This window comes from Lagenorhynchus albirostris, chromosome 6 (assembly GCF_949774975.1).
Source record: "Lagenorhynchus albirostris chromosome 6, mLagAlb1.1, whole genome shotgun sequence".
Taxonomy (NCBI): domain Eukaryota; kingdom Metazoa; phylum Chordata; class Mammalia; order Artiodactyla; family Delphinidae; genus Lagenorhynchus; species Lagenorhynchus albirostris.
The window spans coordinates 111,531,113-111,550,767 of NC_083100.1; the positions used below are offsets into that span (position 1 = coordinate 111,531,113).

The 19,655-nt window shown below is 38.0% G+C and overlaps 1 protein-coding gene across 2 annotated transcripts in view; it reads left to right on the top strand.

The window, feature by feature from the left end:
* The first annotated feature begins 16,674 nt into the window (after window positions 1-16,674).
* The window catches only part of CNTNAP5 (contactin associated protein family member 5), an 882,476-nt gene continuing 879,495 nt past the window's right edge, over window positions 16,675-19,655 (top strand). For both annotated transcript variants that reach the window (XM_060151536.1, XM_060151538.1), the window contains exon 1: window positions 16,675-16,756. In XM_060151536.1, coding sequence (XP_060007519.1) covers window positions 16,675-16,756 — 82 coding nt within the window. The remainder of the gene's footprint in view (window positions 16,757-19,655) is intronic.

Consider the following 19,655-nt stretch of genomic DNA (forward strand, 5'->3'; position numbering starts at 1 on the left):
CATTGGGCCAATTCCTTCGTTTTACAGAAGGAGGAAACTGAGGAAGGAACATGTGTCAGAATCATGATCCTCCAATAAAGTGGTTCATACTCATCCAGCTAGTAAATCTAGAGTGTACGTGAGGGAATTCTAGCTCAAACCCACATGTGTGCCTAGCACCCAGCAGAAAGCCAATCATACTGATTTTCTGACGTTTCCCCCTCATAGTCTCTCTTCCTTGATCATACGTTGTTATTGTGAGATTCTTCATCGGAAGCATGCAAGGAAATCTCACTTCTACCTCCCAGTTCTCACAAGAGGTTACCTAATTTGTAGACTGATTTTATACCATTAACCAGTGATAATTAAAATGCTAACATTTTAATTAACTTAGTCATCATCAGTGGTCTTCTTTGACTCTATGAAGTCCATTGCTACATTTTGAAATGACCTTTTTACACCATTAATGGATATAACTACACTAAAGAAAATTTTCTAAAAGAAAAATTCCACAATGTTTTTATTATAGCATATCTATTTAAATATGTGTTTATTCCATTATATAATTTGTATATTATTTGTAGTATATTTCCATTATATTATTCCATATATTATTTGAATATACAAATGATATATATTTGTATATTATTTATATATATACAGAAATATATATAATTACATAATGTATATATATGTATATATATACAGAAATACATATTTTTATTAAATTTTAAATCCACATTGTATGCTAATTTTTCCTTAGTATGTCATGCAATTTTTAGATCTACATTTTCTCCATTATGATTTATAAAGATTACATAAGATTTCATTTTATGTATATATAAAATTTATTTACTAACCTATCATATTGAATAGGCAGATTATTTATAAATTTTTACCCTTACAAAGAAAGATGCTTTAAATTTCCTTGTGCATTTTTACAATTCTATATTTAGGAAAACTTCCTTATGATAAGTTCTATATTTCGAAGAATCTCCCTATGGTCACTCCACAAGCGCGACATCACAGGGTAACAAAGTATTTGCATTTGGCAATTTTTGATACTTCTATCATAATTACCTTCCCAGAAGACAATATTATTTCCATTGATTCTTATAAAGATGTCTGAAGTTGTGGACAATGATTATCTATTTGATTGTAGATTTTAAAGTTGTGAGCTTTCTAGCATCCTAAGGAAAGCCAAATGGAACACAAATGGCTATGTGGAATACACAAGTGGAACACAAGCCCCTGTGGTGGGAAATGGTTTGGGGGAAGTAGGACAACATGTGATGTCTCTCTGCAGGAAGTTTTTAAGGAAAGGAGATAGCCAGTATTTGGTCTTTTTTTTTTCCAGGTGTAAATAGCAAAGTTGGAAAGGACCAGACTACAGTGGAGCTTTAAGTCAGGTCAGAGCTTCAAAGAGGTCTCTGATTCTCTCCTTTCCCCATTTTCACTAAACTGATTGTGACTCAGAAGGGAAAGCCATCTCAAACTGTCTGTTTCCCTAACCTCTGATACACTGAGCACCATGGAACTGGAGGATGCCTGATATGCATGTGAATGCCTTTATGAAAGAATAAACACTCTCTTCCTTATTATTCTCTGATGCTAGAATCTGGAGCAAACTTCAGATCTTGCCAATGTGTTCACAACTATATGCACTGTCCATTATTCCCTGTAGTGGGTTTTGAAGGAGATACTTCTGTGGATATGGTTTCACGCCCATAATCCTTTAACATCCCTATATCCTGTCTATTTAGCATTCTGTAAATGTGTTAACTATCATGAGGCTTTAGGGAAAATAAGTGTTTGGTTAGTTCTTGTGTAAAAGATCATGTCCTAAGTCACTTTAGGTCAAAAGAATGTTTCATGTATTTTAAAACAAAGTGAAAAGATCTGTAGGTTCTTCTTTAGGTTTAAAATCTCTTCAAATAAGTGACTTGATTGTTTACAAAATCATTTTTGTATTTGGCCTGTGACTAATTCCATTGCTTTGGGAATTTAAGAGGTTAGGAAAACCATTATTGGAACTACTTTCTCTTCTTAGTAACTTGCTGAACTAGTAAATATTAGTGGCTCTGTTCTCTTCTAGGCTAAAATTACTATAAACATATTTGAAAGGCAGGACCCAAAAAATGTAATTGTAAATAATTAGAAGGATTGGTGTTAATTTTTCTTTAAATGTTTGATAGGCTTTACCAGTGAATCCATCTAGTCCTGGGCTTTTCTTTGTGAAGAGGTTTACTGATTCAATCTCCTTACTAGTTACAGGTCTGTTTAAATTATCTGTTGCTTCATGATTCAGTCTTGGTAGGTTGTATTTTTCCAGGATTTTATTCATTTCTTTTAGGTTGTCCAGTTTGTTGGTATATTATTGTTTATAACAGTCTCCAATGATACCTTTTATTTCTGTGGCATTAGATTTAATATCTTCTTTTTAATTTCTGATTGTATTTATTTGAGTCATCTCTGTTATTTTTCTCAGTCTAATTTAAGTTTTGCCAATTGTATTTATCTTTTCCAAAAGCCAACTCATTTTTATTGATTTTCTAGTCTCTATTTTGTTTATTTCTTCTCTAATTTTATGTCTTTCCTTCTACAATTCTAAAATCCATATGGACTCCAATGGATCCTGATAGCCAAATCAATTTAAGAAAGAACAATACTGAAGGCATCACACTTCCTGATTTCAAAATATAGTTCAAAGCTACAGTAATTAACATAGTATGGTACTGTCATAATGACAGACATATAGACCAATGGAACAGAATAGAGAGCCCAGAAATAAATCCACACATGTACAGCCAACTCATATTTGACAAGAGTGCCAAAACTACTCAATGGGAAAAAGTCTCCTCAACAAATGGTGCTGGGAAAACTGTATATTCACATGCAGGAGAATGAAATGGGGCTTTATTTCATACCATACACAAAAATCAACTCAAAATAGATTAAAGACATAAATGTTATACTCCTAGAAGAAACTGTAAAACTCCTGGAAGAAAACATAGGGGAAAGTTTTTATGACATTGGCCTTGGCAATAATTTTACAGATATGACACCAAAAGCAGTCAACAAAGGCAAAAATAGACAAGTGGGATTAAATAAAACTGAAAAGCTTCTGTATAGCAAAGGAAACAATCAAGTTAAAAGGCTATCTGTAGAATGGGAGAAAGTATTTGTAAACTGTATTTCTGATAAGGGGTTAATTTCCAAAATATATAAGGAAATTAATTTTGCTCATTTCAATTGCAAAAAAAAAATCTAATCTAATGACCCAATTAAAAAAATGGTCTAAAAATTTGAATAGACATTTTTCCAAAGAAACATACAAGTGGCCAACAGGTATATGAAAAAATGTTCAACATCACTAATCATCAAATAAATTCAAATCAAAACCACAATGAAATGCCACTTCATACCTGTTAGGATGGTTATTATCAAAAACAAAGAAAATAAGTGTTGGTGAGGTTATAAAGAAATTGGAACTCTTGTACAATGTTAGTGAGATGTAAAATTGTACAGCCTCTATGGAAAGCAATACGGAGACTCCCCACAGAACTAAAAATAGAACTACCATATGATCTAGCAATCCCACTTCTGGGTATTTATTCAGAAAAATTGAAATACTGTGTTGTACCCTTAAAATTTTAAGACAGTGGATCTCATCTTGAATGTTCTTATCCCAACAAAATAAAATTTAATAAATTTAAAAATATTGTCATATCTTATATTTCTACACTCTAATAGTAATATCTATAATCTTTCCTAAGCCTAACCATGAAAATTCCCTTATGTCAAGATTAACCTTCTGCACTCAAATCTCTTTCCAGACAAACCTGAAATATAGACACTATTGACAATTTACTATTTATCCTTCTCATTGGGTCTGTATGCATCCCAGGCGCACAACATTCATCCTAGTTTACTGAAAAGGTTCAGATATTTTTTTCCCAGCATGTGGCACACAGGCTTATAATTTGGGACCTTTTCCTTCTCCTAGAATTTCCTGCTTTGCTTTCATAGCAGATGAAATTTTACTTATCAGCTCTGGATTCAAAAAAATGTAGTCCTGCCGAGTTTCAGGAAAGTGGATTCCATTTCTTCCTGCTCTAAAGTTCCTTATGTTATTCATCATGGAGTATATATTTAGTATATTTGATGTCCACCTTACCATCCACAGGTAGGAATATTCTGAGGACAGGGGGCATGTCTTTATTCATCATATAGTTAGTGCAGGTATCATGGGACCTGGTGCCTTGTAGTTGCACACAATGTGTGTTGAAAGTATGAAGTTCAAATTGTTACTCCCCCACAGACTGCATCCCACAGCAAAAGGCTTAATACTACATCAGTAATAGAGGCCTCGGGGTTCTGATGATACATCAAACACGTCTGTGGAAACTGCCCCCAAAGAAATTATGTGTAGTCCTTTTATCAACGTCCCCATGACCTACTGCTGTGCAGAATTAACCCATGTGGGCAGAAAAGGGTGTAATCGCAAGTCTTTATAATAGTAGCCAAATAACCTGCATTACTAAATTAGTCCAAATAGGAAAATGTGATATTTTGTGAATTTCAGCAAAATTATCAAAGTCTTTAATTTTCCTCTCAGTTACAACACATTATTAAGTCTTCCCCTGTTTCTCTTGAACACATTTGGTCTGGGCTTGCTTTATTCTCTGTTTAATAGCAGAACAAATATCATTATGTGGGTATGCAAATGGTTCAAATATGGTGAGCTGAAATAATTAAATTCCCCCATGAAAAGTTTGAGCAAGATGAAACTGTACGCATACTTTTTCATACACACCCTTTCCCTCAAATCTAATTGAATTCCATCCAATCCTATAAATCTATAATTACACACCAGTGATTCATAGACTCATGCTGAATCTAGTTCTCATTTTAATCCAATGAAAAATTGCTAGACAATCAAGAAATAGGTTTTGAAATCCATTAATCAGTTTTCTGGAAAAAAAATGGAAATATTATTTTATATAGAATCTAAGAACACAGCAAGGACATTCCTAAGGAAACGACTGAAGTTTCTCCATTCTCAATACTGATATGGATGATACTTCCAGAGTTATAAAGGTGGAATGACTCTTTCCCAAACTGAAAAATAGCGTCATACCACAGAAAGAGGGCTGTATGTTGGGAGGTGGAAATTGAGTCAGTAAATTCCCAGCAATGCAATTTCCCCAAGATGTATTTGTCTAGTAAATTTAGCACCAAACTTTTGAATTTCAACATCTACAAATCTGATCTTCCCCAGTCTCTAATCATTTTGACAAAAATCACTGACCTGGAAATTCCCTGGTGGCCCAGTGGTTAGGATTCAGTGCTTTCATTGTCAGGGCCCGGGTTCGATCCCTGGTCAGGGAACTAAGATTCCACAAGCCACGAGGAACAGCCAAAAAAAATCATGGACCTGCAACTTTTTGCTTTTACTCTAAAATCTTCTTTAGATAAATTGCTTTCCACTTGTCTTTTTCTCATGATAAACTTTTAAGACAGGCTTTATCATGGCAATTCTTTTGGCCTGTATTGAAAACAAATTCTCTTTGAGGATGAGGTATTGTCATTTAGATTCTGCAATTTGCTATTAATTCTTCAGAAAATGTCATTATCCAACAGAAACAAACTGCCAGACAAACATCAAAATTTAGAAAATTTGCACTGGCCACATTCTAAAGTCTTGTTTCCCCAAGGTAATATGGAGATCTTTGATAAAGACAATAACATTGATCTTGCCACCCTATGAAGTTGTGCTTACATAGTGAGAGACATTATATGGTCCCAAACAGGACCTGCTGGAAGTTAAAGTGTCATATCTTATGACACCAAATTGTCAATAACAATAACCATTGAATGAGTGTTTCAAGCACCAAGCGTTGCATTTCATTTGCCTCACCAGTGATTTTCACAACCACCTTGTTATTTGGTGCCATGCCATTTTACAGATAAAAGGAATTTAAATGAGTTGCCCTCCATGTCATATGCCTAAAGTAAGATTAAAAATTAATATGTGCCCAATACTCTGAACACCAAATCTCAAATCCATAAGCTGTTATTTCTTTGAGTAATTTCTAAAGTGAAAGCATATGTTAAATAAAGGAGTAACACATTATCTCATTGTAACTACTAATGCATCTATGAGAAATAATCTGAATGATATTTGAAGCCAAAGAACTATAAAATATGAAACCAGTAGTCATTTCCCTCCCTAAAAAATAATTTTTAAAATCCCTACTGTAACTTTTACTTTCTTCTACAATAAATATCAGATCCTTAACAATTTTTCTATATTTTTGACTCTCAGCAAATCACCTTTCCATTTGGAGACCACTAGTAATTCTCCTTGTCTTCCCTGGGCCACCTCCTCCCACCTCTCTTAGCCCACCACATAAATTATTTTACCTAGGAACTTTTTCTGGCCTCAAAATAAAGCAAAGTCCTCTTACAGGTGTGATTTCCCATTGCCTTGTATTTGTCCTCCCTAACACATGATGCAATTGTAGGTAGTCGTCAGAAAGGGACAAAATAGATTAAATCATGAGTATTCATGAGCCTCTACTGCCTGCCTACTTTCTGGACCTAGACCTATTCTTACGTTGATCCAGGTGTTGGTGAGTCAGAGAACTAGAGGAACTGTAGGGGGTTAAGGCCATAGAAAGAGAAAGAAAAGAGAGAATAATTACGAAGTAAATGGGGCAAAATATTTTTTTAAATGTTAAAATGCATGCAGGAGTTCTTTATACTTTTTTGCGAGTTTTCCTTAACTTTGAAAGGATGCCACAATAAATACTAAACTGCAAGCATGCACGAAAGTATGCAATCAATACTGAGCAACAGGAGTTTATGAAAAGGTAATCAAAATCTCCAAAGATCAGAAGAATGGGAACCACGAAATGATATTTAAAATTTTTAGGGTCAGTGAAAAGGATAATAACATGAAGATCTGAACTCATTTAGCAGAAGTGGTTGTAACTAACTCTAATTAGAACCAATAAATCTACACATCCAGTTTATATTTTCTAAACCTTGAGAGACTATTTTGATGATTGACTTATCCCATGGTATCTCGTACAGAAAGGTTGATTAAAAAAATTCTGAATAGATGAATGGACCATATTATGTCCTCTATTGTATAGTACTTCTGTACCTTGTATTCTGCCCTAGTATTGCATTTAGTAGCCTATATCAGGGGTCAGTAAAGAGTCATCTAGCAAATAATTTAGGTTTTGCAGGTCTTATGTTTACACGGAAACTTCTCAACTCTGCAATTCTAATGCATAGACAGCCATGGGTAACATATAAATAAATTAGTGTGGCTGTATTTATATACTTATTTTTTATTTTATCATTGAAATAGTTGATTTACAATATTATATTTGTTTACTAGTTTCAGGTGTACAGCTTTGTGATTCAGAATTTGTTCAGCTTATACTCCATTAAAAGTTATTACAAACTAATGGCTATAATTCCCTGTGCTATACAATATATCCTTGTCGCTTGTCTATTTTATGCATAGTATTTGTATGGCTTAATACCTCTAATTGTAACTCTTCCCTTCCTTCTCCACTTTGGTAATCACTAGTTTTCTCTTCTTTTTTCTATAACTGTGAGTCTGTTTCATTTTGTGTACATATTCATCTGTATTATTGTTTTAGGTTTCTCGTATAAATGGAATAATTGTACAGTGTATGTCTTTATCTCTCCCTAAATTTTTTTTTCTACATTTTACCCCTTCAAGTGATTAAAAAACTCTAAGTTTTCCTTTGCAAGAGCTAGTGGCATATTTCTTTTTAATAAAAATAATTAAGATAATGGATTTTATTCAATATGTGGGATTATAAACATTTATTATTTTTGGTCTTGCATGATTTCTTTTTTTTTTTTTTGTGGTACACGGGCCTCTCACTGTTGTGGTCTCTCCTGTTGTGGAGCACAGGCTCCGGACGCGCAGGCTCAGGGGCCATGGCTCACGGGCCCAGCCGCTCCGCGGCATGTGGGATCTTCCCGGACCGGGGCACGAACCCGTGTCCCCTGCATCGGCAGGCAGACTCTCAACCACTGCGCCACCAGGGAAGCCCCATGATTTCTTAATAGATATAATATCAGATTTATAAGGAAAAAATTTACATAAGTCTTCTGCAGATGTTTCCCTATTTTGTTGCCCCTCCCCCTGCATCTTCTCTCCATCTTCTTCCAAATTATTGGAACAATAATTGAGCAACCTACACAGTTTCTCACACTGCTGCTTCAAATATGCTGTTTTTTTTTTCTTCCCACTAGTCAACACACCCCCTGCTGGCTCTAGGCTAACATTCATTCCACCTTATTAATAATGCCAATAAAAAGCAAATTATGGATGTTTTACACGGTGTTTTTTATGCTGATTTAAATGCAAAAGGGATAAAAGGACATAAGTGCTATGGATTAGGTTACATAATGAAATAATCCTTTGAAATTAGCTTTCTTCTTGCAAATAATTTATTTCCTGAAAAATACACCCTTCGTAATGTTAAACTTTTGTTAGAAGAGTTTACATAGTAGTAGTTACCACAGATCTTTTGTTCAGATGTGTGATGAGAAAAAACACTTTGTTTTTATGAGTTGCTAGGCATTATGAGTACCTAGGCATTTCACAGTAGGATAACCCTATTCCCACCCAGAGTCTAGACATTTAGATAAAGACTTGACTTTAAATTCCCACTTTGCTTTCCTGAGACACCTTTTAAAATAACTACTTAGAGGGACTTCCTTGGTGGTGCAGTGGGTAAGACTCTGTGCTCCCAATGCAGGGGGCCTGGGTTCAATCCCTGGTCTTGGGACTAGATCCCACATGCATGCCGCAACTAAAAGTGTGCATGACACTACTAAGAAGTTTGTATGCCACAACGAAGACCCGGCACAGCCTAAATAAATAAATAATAAATAAAATAAAATATTATTAAAAAACCCCACTACTTTGAGTTAAGCCCTGGAAAAGTCAATTACCTCTGCCTCACCACATTATAAGTACTAGTAGGTATATTACTACCCTGCTGTCTATCTCCTGCTTACTCCTGACCTGGGCCTGAGGACTGCCTTTCCCCAAACTCATGGTGGGCGGTGGGGGGGGGTGGGAGGGTACCATATATATTAAATTTTGTGACTCTACCTCCTTTTTGTGGGTGTATTGAAGTTGCACCTTCAATCACCTATGGGTTTCACTTCTCCAGAGTAGGTGCTTGGATACTGAGGGAGCTACAGCCAACCTCGTGTGGGTGGCCTGTGCCATCTCATTAAGCAGGTCATAATTTGCATACTCTTAATTCATACACCAGCTCTAGATTCTCAATACAAGATGCCAGCCTGACTTACTTAAACACCAGGTGTGCTCCTGGAATTGAACAGATCTCTGCCCCTCTTCATTAATTCTCTTTAACAAACTTGGTAATATCAGGTTGGTTTTAGAGACAGTTATTCCCTGAGACACAGAAGAGGGACAACAGTAACCCTAAAGATAATTTTGTATAGTTGAAACGTGATTGTTAATCATAGTTGAGCTCAAATGAGCGGATTTAACACACATGCACACACACTCACAAGATTTAGTAGCTTTATTTCATTTTTGAGCATTTGTGGCACTGAGTAAGGGCACAATAAGCCAAGGTTCTGGAATCAGAACCTCTGTGCTTCTACTTAATAGCTTTGTGCTTTGGGCAATGTTGCTTAAATTTCATGAGTCTCAGTATCCTTATCTGTCAAATGTAGCTGCTAATATCTCCCTTAGAATTTTGCCGTGAATTTTAAAAAGAAAAAAAAGTCAAGATGTCTACTGCATGTTGATATTTAATAAACGTTCTCGTTTCTTCTAGAGAACTTAACTAGCTGTGGCTTAAACAATATAGACATTTATTATTCTAGAGGAAGTAACTCAATATTGTAATGAAGACCTATGAATTGTTTCTCTGCTTTTTGCCATTCAGTGTCCTGGCCATCTCCTTATGTTTCCAAGTTGGCTGCTGTAGTTACAAAACTCATGCCTTCATGTATATTGACGAGGCTGTGGGGGAAACTGCAGGAAAATAGGATTTTTATTCACATGTCTCTCTTTTCCCAGAGGACAAAATCTCTCCTGCCTCTTGAATCTTGTGGGTCAGAACTGGACCACAAAACAAGATCCAGATAACCACTCTCGAAGGGGAATGTAGTTGCTGTGGCAGGCTTAGTTGAAATCATGATTTCTTCAATAACCTGTTTTGCAATCAAGGAAGAAGTTGAAATGGCTGGTGATCAAGAAACCCATAATGTCTGCTACTTTGATGGATTTGAAAAAGGCAGATTTAGTTGTTTCTCTCCTATAAGCATTCATTACTTATGTTTGTATATGTTATCTCCCCATCTAGAAATTGTAGGGAGTGTAAGAACCTTGAAGACAGCAACATATAACATATAAATACATCTCATATATTTAACCAGAAGTAAATGATACAAACCTAGGCACATTAGTGTTGCTCAATAAATTAATGTTGGTTGATTGGATGATTATGATGCCTTTGAATAATGATTATGCATATTTCCCACAGAATGGGTAATCTTTTTAGATATTTGCATGTATTTTTACCCCAGGGATGAATTGGCAGAAGAATGTATGACAAATCTACTGGTTAGGGGCTGGATAAGTTGTTTTCTTTGGAGTAGGGCATAATAGTTATAACTTGTGTCTGTATAACAAAAATATTTTCACTGTATAATTATATGCACTATGTAAAACTACCTAACCTAGAAGTTATCACAATTTACAAGTATGGAAATTGAATCTCAAAGAGACCAAATTATATACTCAAGGTCTCATACCTAGTAAGCTGCAAAGTCAAGGCTAATACTCAGAGTTTCTGATTCTAAGCCCAGAACTCTTCATTAAACCACTCCAAACAGGTTTCTCCTGAAACGTGATATATATCATAAGTGAATTCTCAATAATTGTAGGCAGGACTTCCTTCAGAAAGAGTCAGAAATAAGTGGAGAAGAAATCATTTTTTGACATATATTTCTGATGGTGGCATGGCTGGATTTGTATAAATATAATTATATAGATACTATAGAGAGTGAGCTCCCTCTCCCAAAAAAATAAATCCAAACATTTTAGAAATATATAGCTTAGGAGAATGAACTATCAAGATATTATTCTAAACTGCATTCCCATTGATTTTCCATATAATTGACATCTTAATTTCCAAGTTAAAGAAGAATAAATTCTCTCAAAAGAGCCTCTGAATTCTGGTGCAATGGGCAGACTAAGGTGAGGGTGAGGGGGGGTGTGTAACCTCTAAAAAAGTAGACAAGCCTTTTCATATCTAATATTATTCATTCATCAAACATTTCTTGAAAGCCTGCATATATGCTGATGACTCAAAGTTGAATACTGATTGATAAATTATTCTTGAGAAACTACTCAGAATTAGGAAAACATGTGTGAACAGAAATATTACACAGTAATTAATAAAGACCTCAAGAGAGGTATTAGCTGAATTTGGACTTGAATGACAAGTGCAAATTAGCCAATTGGGAACAAGTCCACAGAAGGAAGAAAGAGGAGTGTGTGTAAACAGCATGGCATGTTACCAGCTGAGAAACTTGCATCTCAGGTAAAGGTATTTAAAGGGTTGCTCTATTTGCAGGAGATACATGATAGAAGATGACTCGTTTTGAGGTCAAGGATGAGCTTGTGGTGACAAGACTGAGTTTGAGGTAGAATTAGGAGAGAAAAGGAGTGGGGGAGAGGCTCAGGTGAATTATTCTCAACATCTGGCTGAAGTCCGTTTGCTCTAATAAAACAGTCCGTTCTTCTGCAAAAGTTGAATTCTGCCTTCATTATTCTAAGATTCAACTTTCCTGTTAGGGCAAATACACCTGACCTAATCTGACTTGAATAACAAATCTTCATGGCCCAGGGTGACTCAAATCCCTTTAACCCCAAAGAGACAAAGAACCACTTCATTATGCCAACTGTTAAGTTTTCCTTCCAAGAGGAAGAAATCTTTTTCAACTTAGAAACTCCTATAGCATTTATTATGTGACACTTAATCACATGCTAATTTGTACTGTTATCTCAATTTTTAATGTGTTGACATCATATTTTCTCCAATCACTTTTAGCTCCATGAGAACAGGCATTTTTTTCTCATTCCCTACACCCCACAGGTATAGTGTAGTACTGGATACAAACTATAAGAAGGGGAAACAAAACAAATCAAAAAAAAAAAGAGAGAAATATTAAAACATTTAAAAGAAGAAGAAAGCATGAAAAGAAAAATAATTTAACTTTCTGCCTCATCAATACTTTTTAAAAGTCTATTTTGAAGACATGGGTGGCAACAGAAGCCACCCTTCAACATTTGCAACAAACCATGATATGTGAAGTTGAAATAATCCCAAAGTACTGATACACAGAATAGTCTATAGTGACCGATGCAGACTCTTCTCCCATCCATACCAGGTATCCATATGTCACAGTGATTTTTACCTATTAGTTTTGTAAAGATAAAGGAAATAGAATGGGAGGTTTTAATTTTCAAGTGTCATATACATTGAGGCCATTAAATCTATATGATACTTAATATATCAATATCTGTCTCCTCTTAGCATCACATCTATAAAATAGAGATTACAAAACATACCTTCCATATGTCTCACAGGAGGATTCCAAAATCAATGATTTAAACAACTTGTTGAATATTCAAAAGCTAAGATTCCAGTTGACAAATGACTCCCTTCTGCTCTCTTAAGGGGAAAGAAGTGGGAACACTCAAGGGAAAATTAAAGGGACAGGAAAACCCAGTTCTGTCCACTTCATTCCTCTTTAAAGATCTCAGATATGTTTGTCTTGAGAAGATGTTCGGATTTATCATTTTTAAATGTAGACATTTGAGGATTTCAATTATTCATTTGTCCCCATGCCCCATTAGCAACCATTCTGCTCTATCTATACAGAATTTTTAACCCTCTTCAAAACAAAGTGCTCTGAAAGTATGACTTATTCTTCTGTATCAAGCAACATGGGGGGAAATGGAGATTATTTAGATTCTATTCCACCACTCAAAAGGTGAATTTATCAGACTAAAAGGTTTACAAAAGAATTTCAATAGGTAAATATCAAACTGGCTGCAAACAGTTTTAATAGTGATTAATATTCTACAGCTAATAAAAACTTGCTGGCAAAATGCCCCCAGAAGATGGCATTGTTTACACTATTGTCAAAAAGGAACAGCTGTTTATCCCTGCTACATTCAGAGCTGCAGTATTCATACTGAAATGTTAACAAATCTTAGACAAATGTCTGCTGTTGAAGGCTTAAATTTGCTCTGAGAACAGGTGTGTTTGAGAGAGAGAAAAAAAACTACAACTGTAAACAGGATTTTAAATGAGGTGCAATTTATATACTATACACCAAGTCTGTATATGGACAACTAAATGCAGAGTTCCAATATTTACTAATAACGTTAAGATCATTCACAGTTTGGGGGCTTCGTGTAAAAAAAATTTGCCTGATTGCCTTTTAATGTATATTCCAAGCACCTTTTACTGACACAGATGGATTCAAGGCATCCTGTCAGAAAATGAAGCCAACATCTTCCATAACTTTTGAAATATTTAACTAAACATTTTTTGGAAAAGTATAGTAAGTAGGATGATGTAGTGGAGCATTAAGCTCAGTGAACGAAGACCTGTGTTCTTTTTTTTTTTTTTTGCGGTACGCGGGCCTCTCACTGTTGTGGCCTCTCCCGTTGCGGAGCGCAGGCTCCGGACGCGCAGGCTCAGCGGCCACGGCTCACGGGCCCAGCCGCTCCGCGGCATGTGGGATCTTCCCGGACCGGGGCATGAACCTGTGTCCCCTGCATCGGCAGGCGGACTCTCAACCACTGCACCACTAGGGAAGCCCGACCTGTGTTCTTTGAAAGCATTTTCCCATTTATAAAAAGAGAGGTCTTGAAATGCTGGTAAGTATATGGAGCTGAGGGAAATCTCACACACTGCTGGTGGGGAGGGGGGTATGAATTGGTAACATCTGTTTATAAAGCAACTGGCAATACCTATTAAAGCTGAAGAAAAGCCTTTCCTACAATCCAGAAACTCCAGTCCTAAGTACATGGTTGAGAAAGACTAAGATACTGGTACAAGATTTTAAGGTTTATACTGAGGAAAAAAACCTGGAAATAATCTATAGATTCATAAACAGATGAATTAATGAATCGATTGTGGCATATTCATAAAATAAAATATAATACAGTAGTTAAAATGAAATAATTATGACTACCTGTATCCAAGTGCATAAATTAAATACATACGTGTGTGTGTGTGTGTATATATATATATATACATATACGTATGTATATATATAAAATGTTGAGTTGAGTAAATTGCAAGGTGCAAAATGAAGAAGTATTGATATGATGACATTTATATATTGGTTAAAGACAATCAAAATAATACCAGAAATTGTTTAGGGATGTATATATTTTTGGTGAAAGTATAAAAACATAATGAACAGGAATGGAAAAGAAGTGTTTACTTCTTGGTATGGTGGGACACCAATGGGATCAGGCAAGAATGCAAAAGGGACTTAAATTATATTTTTAATATTTTATTTATTTTAAAGCCGTTTAAATGTTAAAGAACATACAAATCTGGATAATGGTTCCTAGCTTTTCTAGACTCTCAAGTATGATTAAGCTAGCCACATAGGTGTCTTTAAACCTGAGATCCTCAAAACCCAGGGGTGGGGAGGCAGCCCCTCAGGGCCCTCAGTAGGAGAAGGCAGGCCCAAGCCACTGGACTTGGGACTGCAGCCCCCTCCTCACTCAGGTCCCTGCCAACAGGGCAGCTTCTTGGCTCACCTCCGCTTTGATATTTTGTGATTCACCATCTTTTCTCCCACAGCTACAGCCTGTGCTGGAGAAGTATTCTGGTTGTCCAAGAATCTAGTAACTAACATGATTATTTTCAGTTAGAAGCTTAGAGACAAGAGGATATTTTACTTACAAGTGAGAGGACCTCAGAATTCTATTCCCTTCTCATTCAACTATCGATTAATAGTTCAATGATGTGAGTCCAGCTCTAACCAAAACCACAAGGTTAACTTCAGGATTCACGCAGAAGCTGCTTGAATCCCAGCTCAACCTGCTGTAGCTGTGCAGCTGGTAGCTGAGGACCAAGCGTTGTCAGGAATCTACAGTGTAAAATAAGTCTGCATATTTGTTGCTGCTGAGGGAAATGGGGCGGGAGGGAAAGGGAGACGTCAGCTTCCTCTGAAGTGACTCCATCCCTGACTTGATTGTAAGCTTCACATAGAAATCATTATGACACCTCATTTTGTTAAGGTTTGACAGCTTTCTGACACCTTCAATAAAAACAAAATAAGTTGCTTTATGGTCAAGCAGGAGAGTCCCCAAATGCAAACTAGAAGCCAAAGACAAAACCAGTGTTTCTAATAGGGAGCTTCTAGGAAGAAACCAAAACTACTCCTTTCCCGCATTTGAATTTAAACCGCTCCAGAGGAGCTTTCAGATCTCGAATGCTATGAGCCAGCCAGGACCACCCTGACTCTCATCATTACCATACCCCATTTGTCTCCCCGTCTCTCTCAGACGCCAGGAACCTCCCGGGCTCCGGAACCGAAAGCACCAAACACCTTGCAGTACTTGCCCAAAGCTACAGGCCAGCAGCTGGGAGGGAGACGCAGACGTGGTCCGCCGTGAAAGGTTGAGCCACCGGAGGTGGGAGCTGGGGGCGGGGTCGGGACCACGTTAAACCGCTAGATCAGAAATCCCAATATTACCAATACCCGCCAGCCTTCCATCCTAGAGAACAAACACAGGGGAAGTTCAATTGCGTAATTCAATAATTCAAGTCTTCCCTCTCCTCTCAAAAAAAGAAAAAAGCATCTCGTTGCCAAGCTTTCCATGGGAAATTCCCTCTTGCTAATGCTTTCTGTGTTCCAACTCCTTTTAGTAACCCTTTAGCATCGTTCTTCGAAAACCTGGTTTAAATTTCGATGCCTTTATGCACTCCCCCCCCACACACATTGGGCGGGGGGAGAGGGAGGGGAAGCCAAAGAGACGGAGGCAGAGATGGAAATGTGCGCTCCCTCCCCGGTCCCCTCCAAGTGGCCGGCGCGCACCGCAGCGCCGGCCGGCCAGGGTGGAAGGCGCCCGAGTCGGGCGAAGACCCGCCCAGGCCGCTCCTACCGGAGAGCGAGGGGCGGGCCAGGCCGGGGGCGGCGCCGCGCGCCACGCTTGCCTATAAGGAGCTGTCCGCCGCCCGGGTGCTGATTCCAGTTCTAGCTGCCGACGAGGTGCAGTCGGCGGTCGAGCAAGCTCGGCGCCTGCCGTTGCGTCGGGTCGGGGTTTGCACCTTTAAGGAGGGGGCCGAGGAGGAAGAGGCGAGCGAGGAAGGCGAATGCTGCCGGCGGCCGTTGCGGGGACAGTACCTCCTTCCGCAGCTCCGGAGAAGCTCCCGCCACGGTTTCCGTAGAGCGTTTGGGCACGGGATGGAGTGAAGCCGCGAGTGCCTCTCCAAGGGGGGTGGGAAGGGGTCAGGCGGTGCAGAGGAGAAAGAGAGACAGAGAAAGAAAGAAGAAGCCGCGGCTGGCGCCTGCGAATTTGAGATTCGATTGGGAGGGACCTCTTACTCGGGGGAAATGGATTCTGGACTACGGCTGACCAGCGTTTTCACTTTGTTCTTCTCCGGCTTGTGGCATTTAGGATTAACAGCGGCAAATTGTGAGTTCCAGGAGCTGGGGGCGGGTAGGTGAGGTGGGAAACGCTGGCGTTTGGAAAGACACTCAACTGTCCAAGCGTGTTCAATTGTGTCTGCTCTGAGCAGAGGGGAAGGGGGAAAAATGCTGATTGGTGTGTTTCTATCACTCTAACCATCCCAAAAGTTAGCAGAGCTCGAAGGAGCCGGCCCCGTTGGATTTCCTGCCCTTCTCCCCGAATCGCAAAGTTCGGGGGAGAAGGGAAGGTTCTCTACCCTCCGCCTCCCGTCAGCTCCGCGTTCTCTGCCTGCCTGGTCTCAGCTGGGGCTTTTCCCGAGCAGGGCCCCCGGTTCAGACTGGATGCACTGGGGGCTGAGCTTCCAGAGACAGAGATGCTCACAGCCACCGCACTCGGTGACAGAGGCTCATTTCTGAATGCGGCTGCCTCGCTCGGATTTGTAGTATGCCCGGTGCCTCACAATCCATGGCTTTCAGCTCTCTCCTAGGCAGAAGGCTCCAGTTGGGGTATCTTGCAACCAATGGTCATCGGTTTAATAGGGTTGGGAGTTTTGGCCTAAGAGTCATGGCCCGATGTAGTCAAACCACAAGATCAATGGCTGACCCTGTTATAGGAGGAAGAGCTTTGATGCGCACTCCACCCCCAAAATCTTTGTGCCAAAGAACGCATAATGAGTATGCACTAAGTGTACACTTTGTCGTCCAAGCTCTAACCTCGGCAAGTGCAGGGCATTTAATTTAATAGGCAGGAAGGCTGGACACCTGGGGATGTGCCACCTCCACTGTGTATTTAAAGAACCTAGTTTGTCAAACTCGAATAAATCTCTGGAGCCATCAGAGGTTCAAGCTCAATTGCTCAGCTGCCTCTCCAGGCAGAGAAAGGGAAGTTTTTCCAGCTCTGGAAACTCCTAAATGAGAAAGAATGCAATTAAGCCGTCTGTGTTGTTTCCAAAGATGGTTTATCAAGGTTCCTCAAGCTTCTGGGCGTGCTCCCTTATCTGCTAACCCCCACCATGACCCTCAGAAATATCTAACCGTATTGGAACAGTTTTGATACTATTTTTTTTTTTGGACTCTGAACCATCACTGTTAGAGAAGGGTAGGAGGACCACTTACTACTTACAAGTTTCTCTACCTCACTTCCCACCCCCTTAGGTCCAAGAGGACCTTAAGTAAGAGATACTTAATCGAGGGCTATACCTCAAAGGCAGACACTTAGACAAATGTTCTTTACTGAGAATGGTCCAAAGCTGAGCCAGTGTTTCTATGTGTGATTGGAAGTTTGGGGGATCCAAAATCGATAGTTAGTGGAAATGTGTTATAAAGATTTTATTAAAGTTTGTATTCTAAGGGAGTGCTGAAGAGGTCAACCTCTTTAAAAAGGAGGAGCCAAAGGGCCTTAGTTCAGAAATTATTTCAGAGAATAGGGAGAGACAGGGTAGAATCTGCTGTTTCTCTCCTCTTCCTCCTGTCCCCACATCCTCCAGCCCCTCCTCCTCCTTTTTTTCTTTTTTTAAGTAAAATTGTTCCCATGGTGCTTTAGAAAAACATCTAAGTGGTTCAGTAAGAGGAAGTTAGGCACAGTGCTGAGTTAGTTTCTCTACTTCCTAAAACACTAGAGGTCAGTATTGTCCTAATGATGCAAAGGTGTGGCAATGAAATAGCCGTGTTTTTCCTTTAGCGCATTTACCTACCTGAAAATAGTGAATATTTTGAAGATCCATGAAAGAGGGATGAGGAATAAGGGTGAAATAAATAGAACATACTCTATAGGAATATGGTTTGGGCTTCCTTATTTAGCACCTTAAGAGCGAGGAAAAATATTATAGAATGGCTTTTTCTGTAAACTAATTGAATTATGGTTAATGTTATAATAATGCTCATAAAACCTAAATGGTATGAGTTTAAGGCTCATGCTTATCATTACTGATGCAGCAATAAAGCTAATTCTGAACATTTAAAATAAAACTTTGTGATAATGATCTTTAGTATTTCATCAGGGACAGTTTAATTTACCTGTTTCCAATCAGCATTTCAGTTGAATGCACGCTGCTTGCTAAATATTTCGGAGTCAATGTTCCTAAAGTATAATGTTAAATGTTTTTATTTTGCCAAACAAAATGTATTAATCCAGTGAACAATAGAATAGCAGTAGAAAATTACTTCTGAATTCAATCCTGGTGGTCTTTGAAACCTATGATGCAGAACCTCGAAGAAAAAAAAAAAGAGAACATTCTACAATTCTTCCAGACGTTTATTGTCCACTTTGACTTACTAGTTATCTACAACCCATTAACATTTAGATGCATCTAATGAGGAAAAGAAATCTCCTTTGAAATAGTCAATTTGTGTAAGCTTATAGATAATTTGGAAGATTTTTTCCCAAGATTATTATTTCTATATTTTGAAATAATACTTCAAGTCATTCATGACAGTTGTCTTGGAAATGGATTATTTACCCAAGATGCTCCATGGTATACTTGTGAACTTTGTTCAAGTAAAAACAACTTTTAATTGCTTCCATTCTTCTAATAATAATTTTTGCTGTGTGTATGTAGGATGTGTGTGTGTTTATGTGTGTGTGTGTGTGTTTATGTGTGTGTGTATGTGTGTTTAATTTTCTCATAATCTGAGCAAAACTTGGGAATTTAGCTGTAAGGGAAAAAAGAATGCTTACCCAATTATAGATTTTATAAGTTTCTAATTAAACAAAGTTAAATAAAGTTAGGTTAGAAGGCCAGCTACAGTATAGATAATATGAATCTGTGCAGAGAACATAATTACCCACCAGTAATAAAAACTCTGAAAATTCCCCAATTTCGGATTTTCAGCATATTAAATAGCTATCACACTTCCTTTGAGTTTACCCTGAGGGAATTAGTTAATTTCAAATGTAGATATGATAG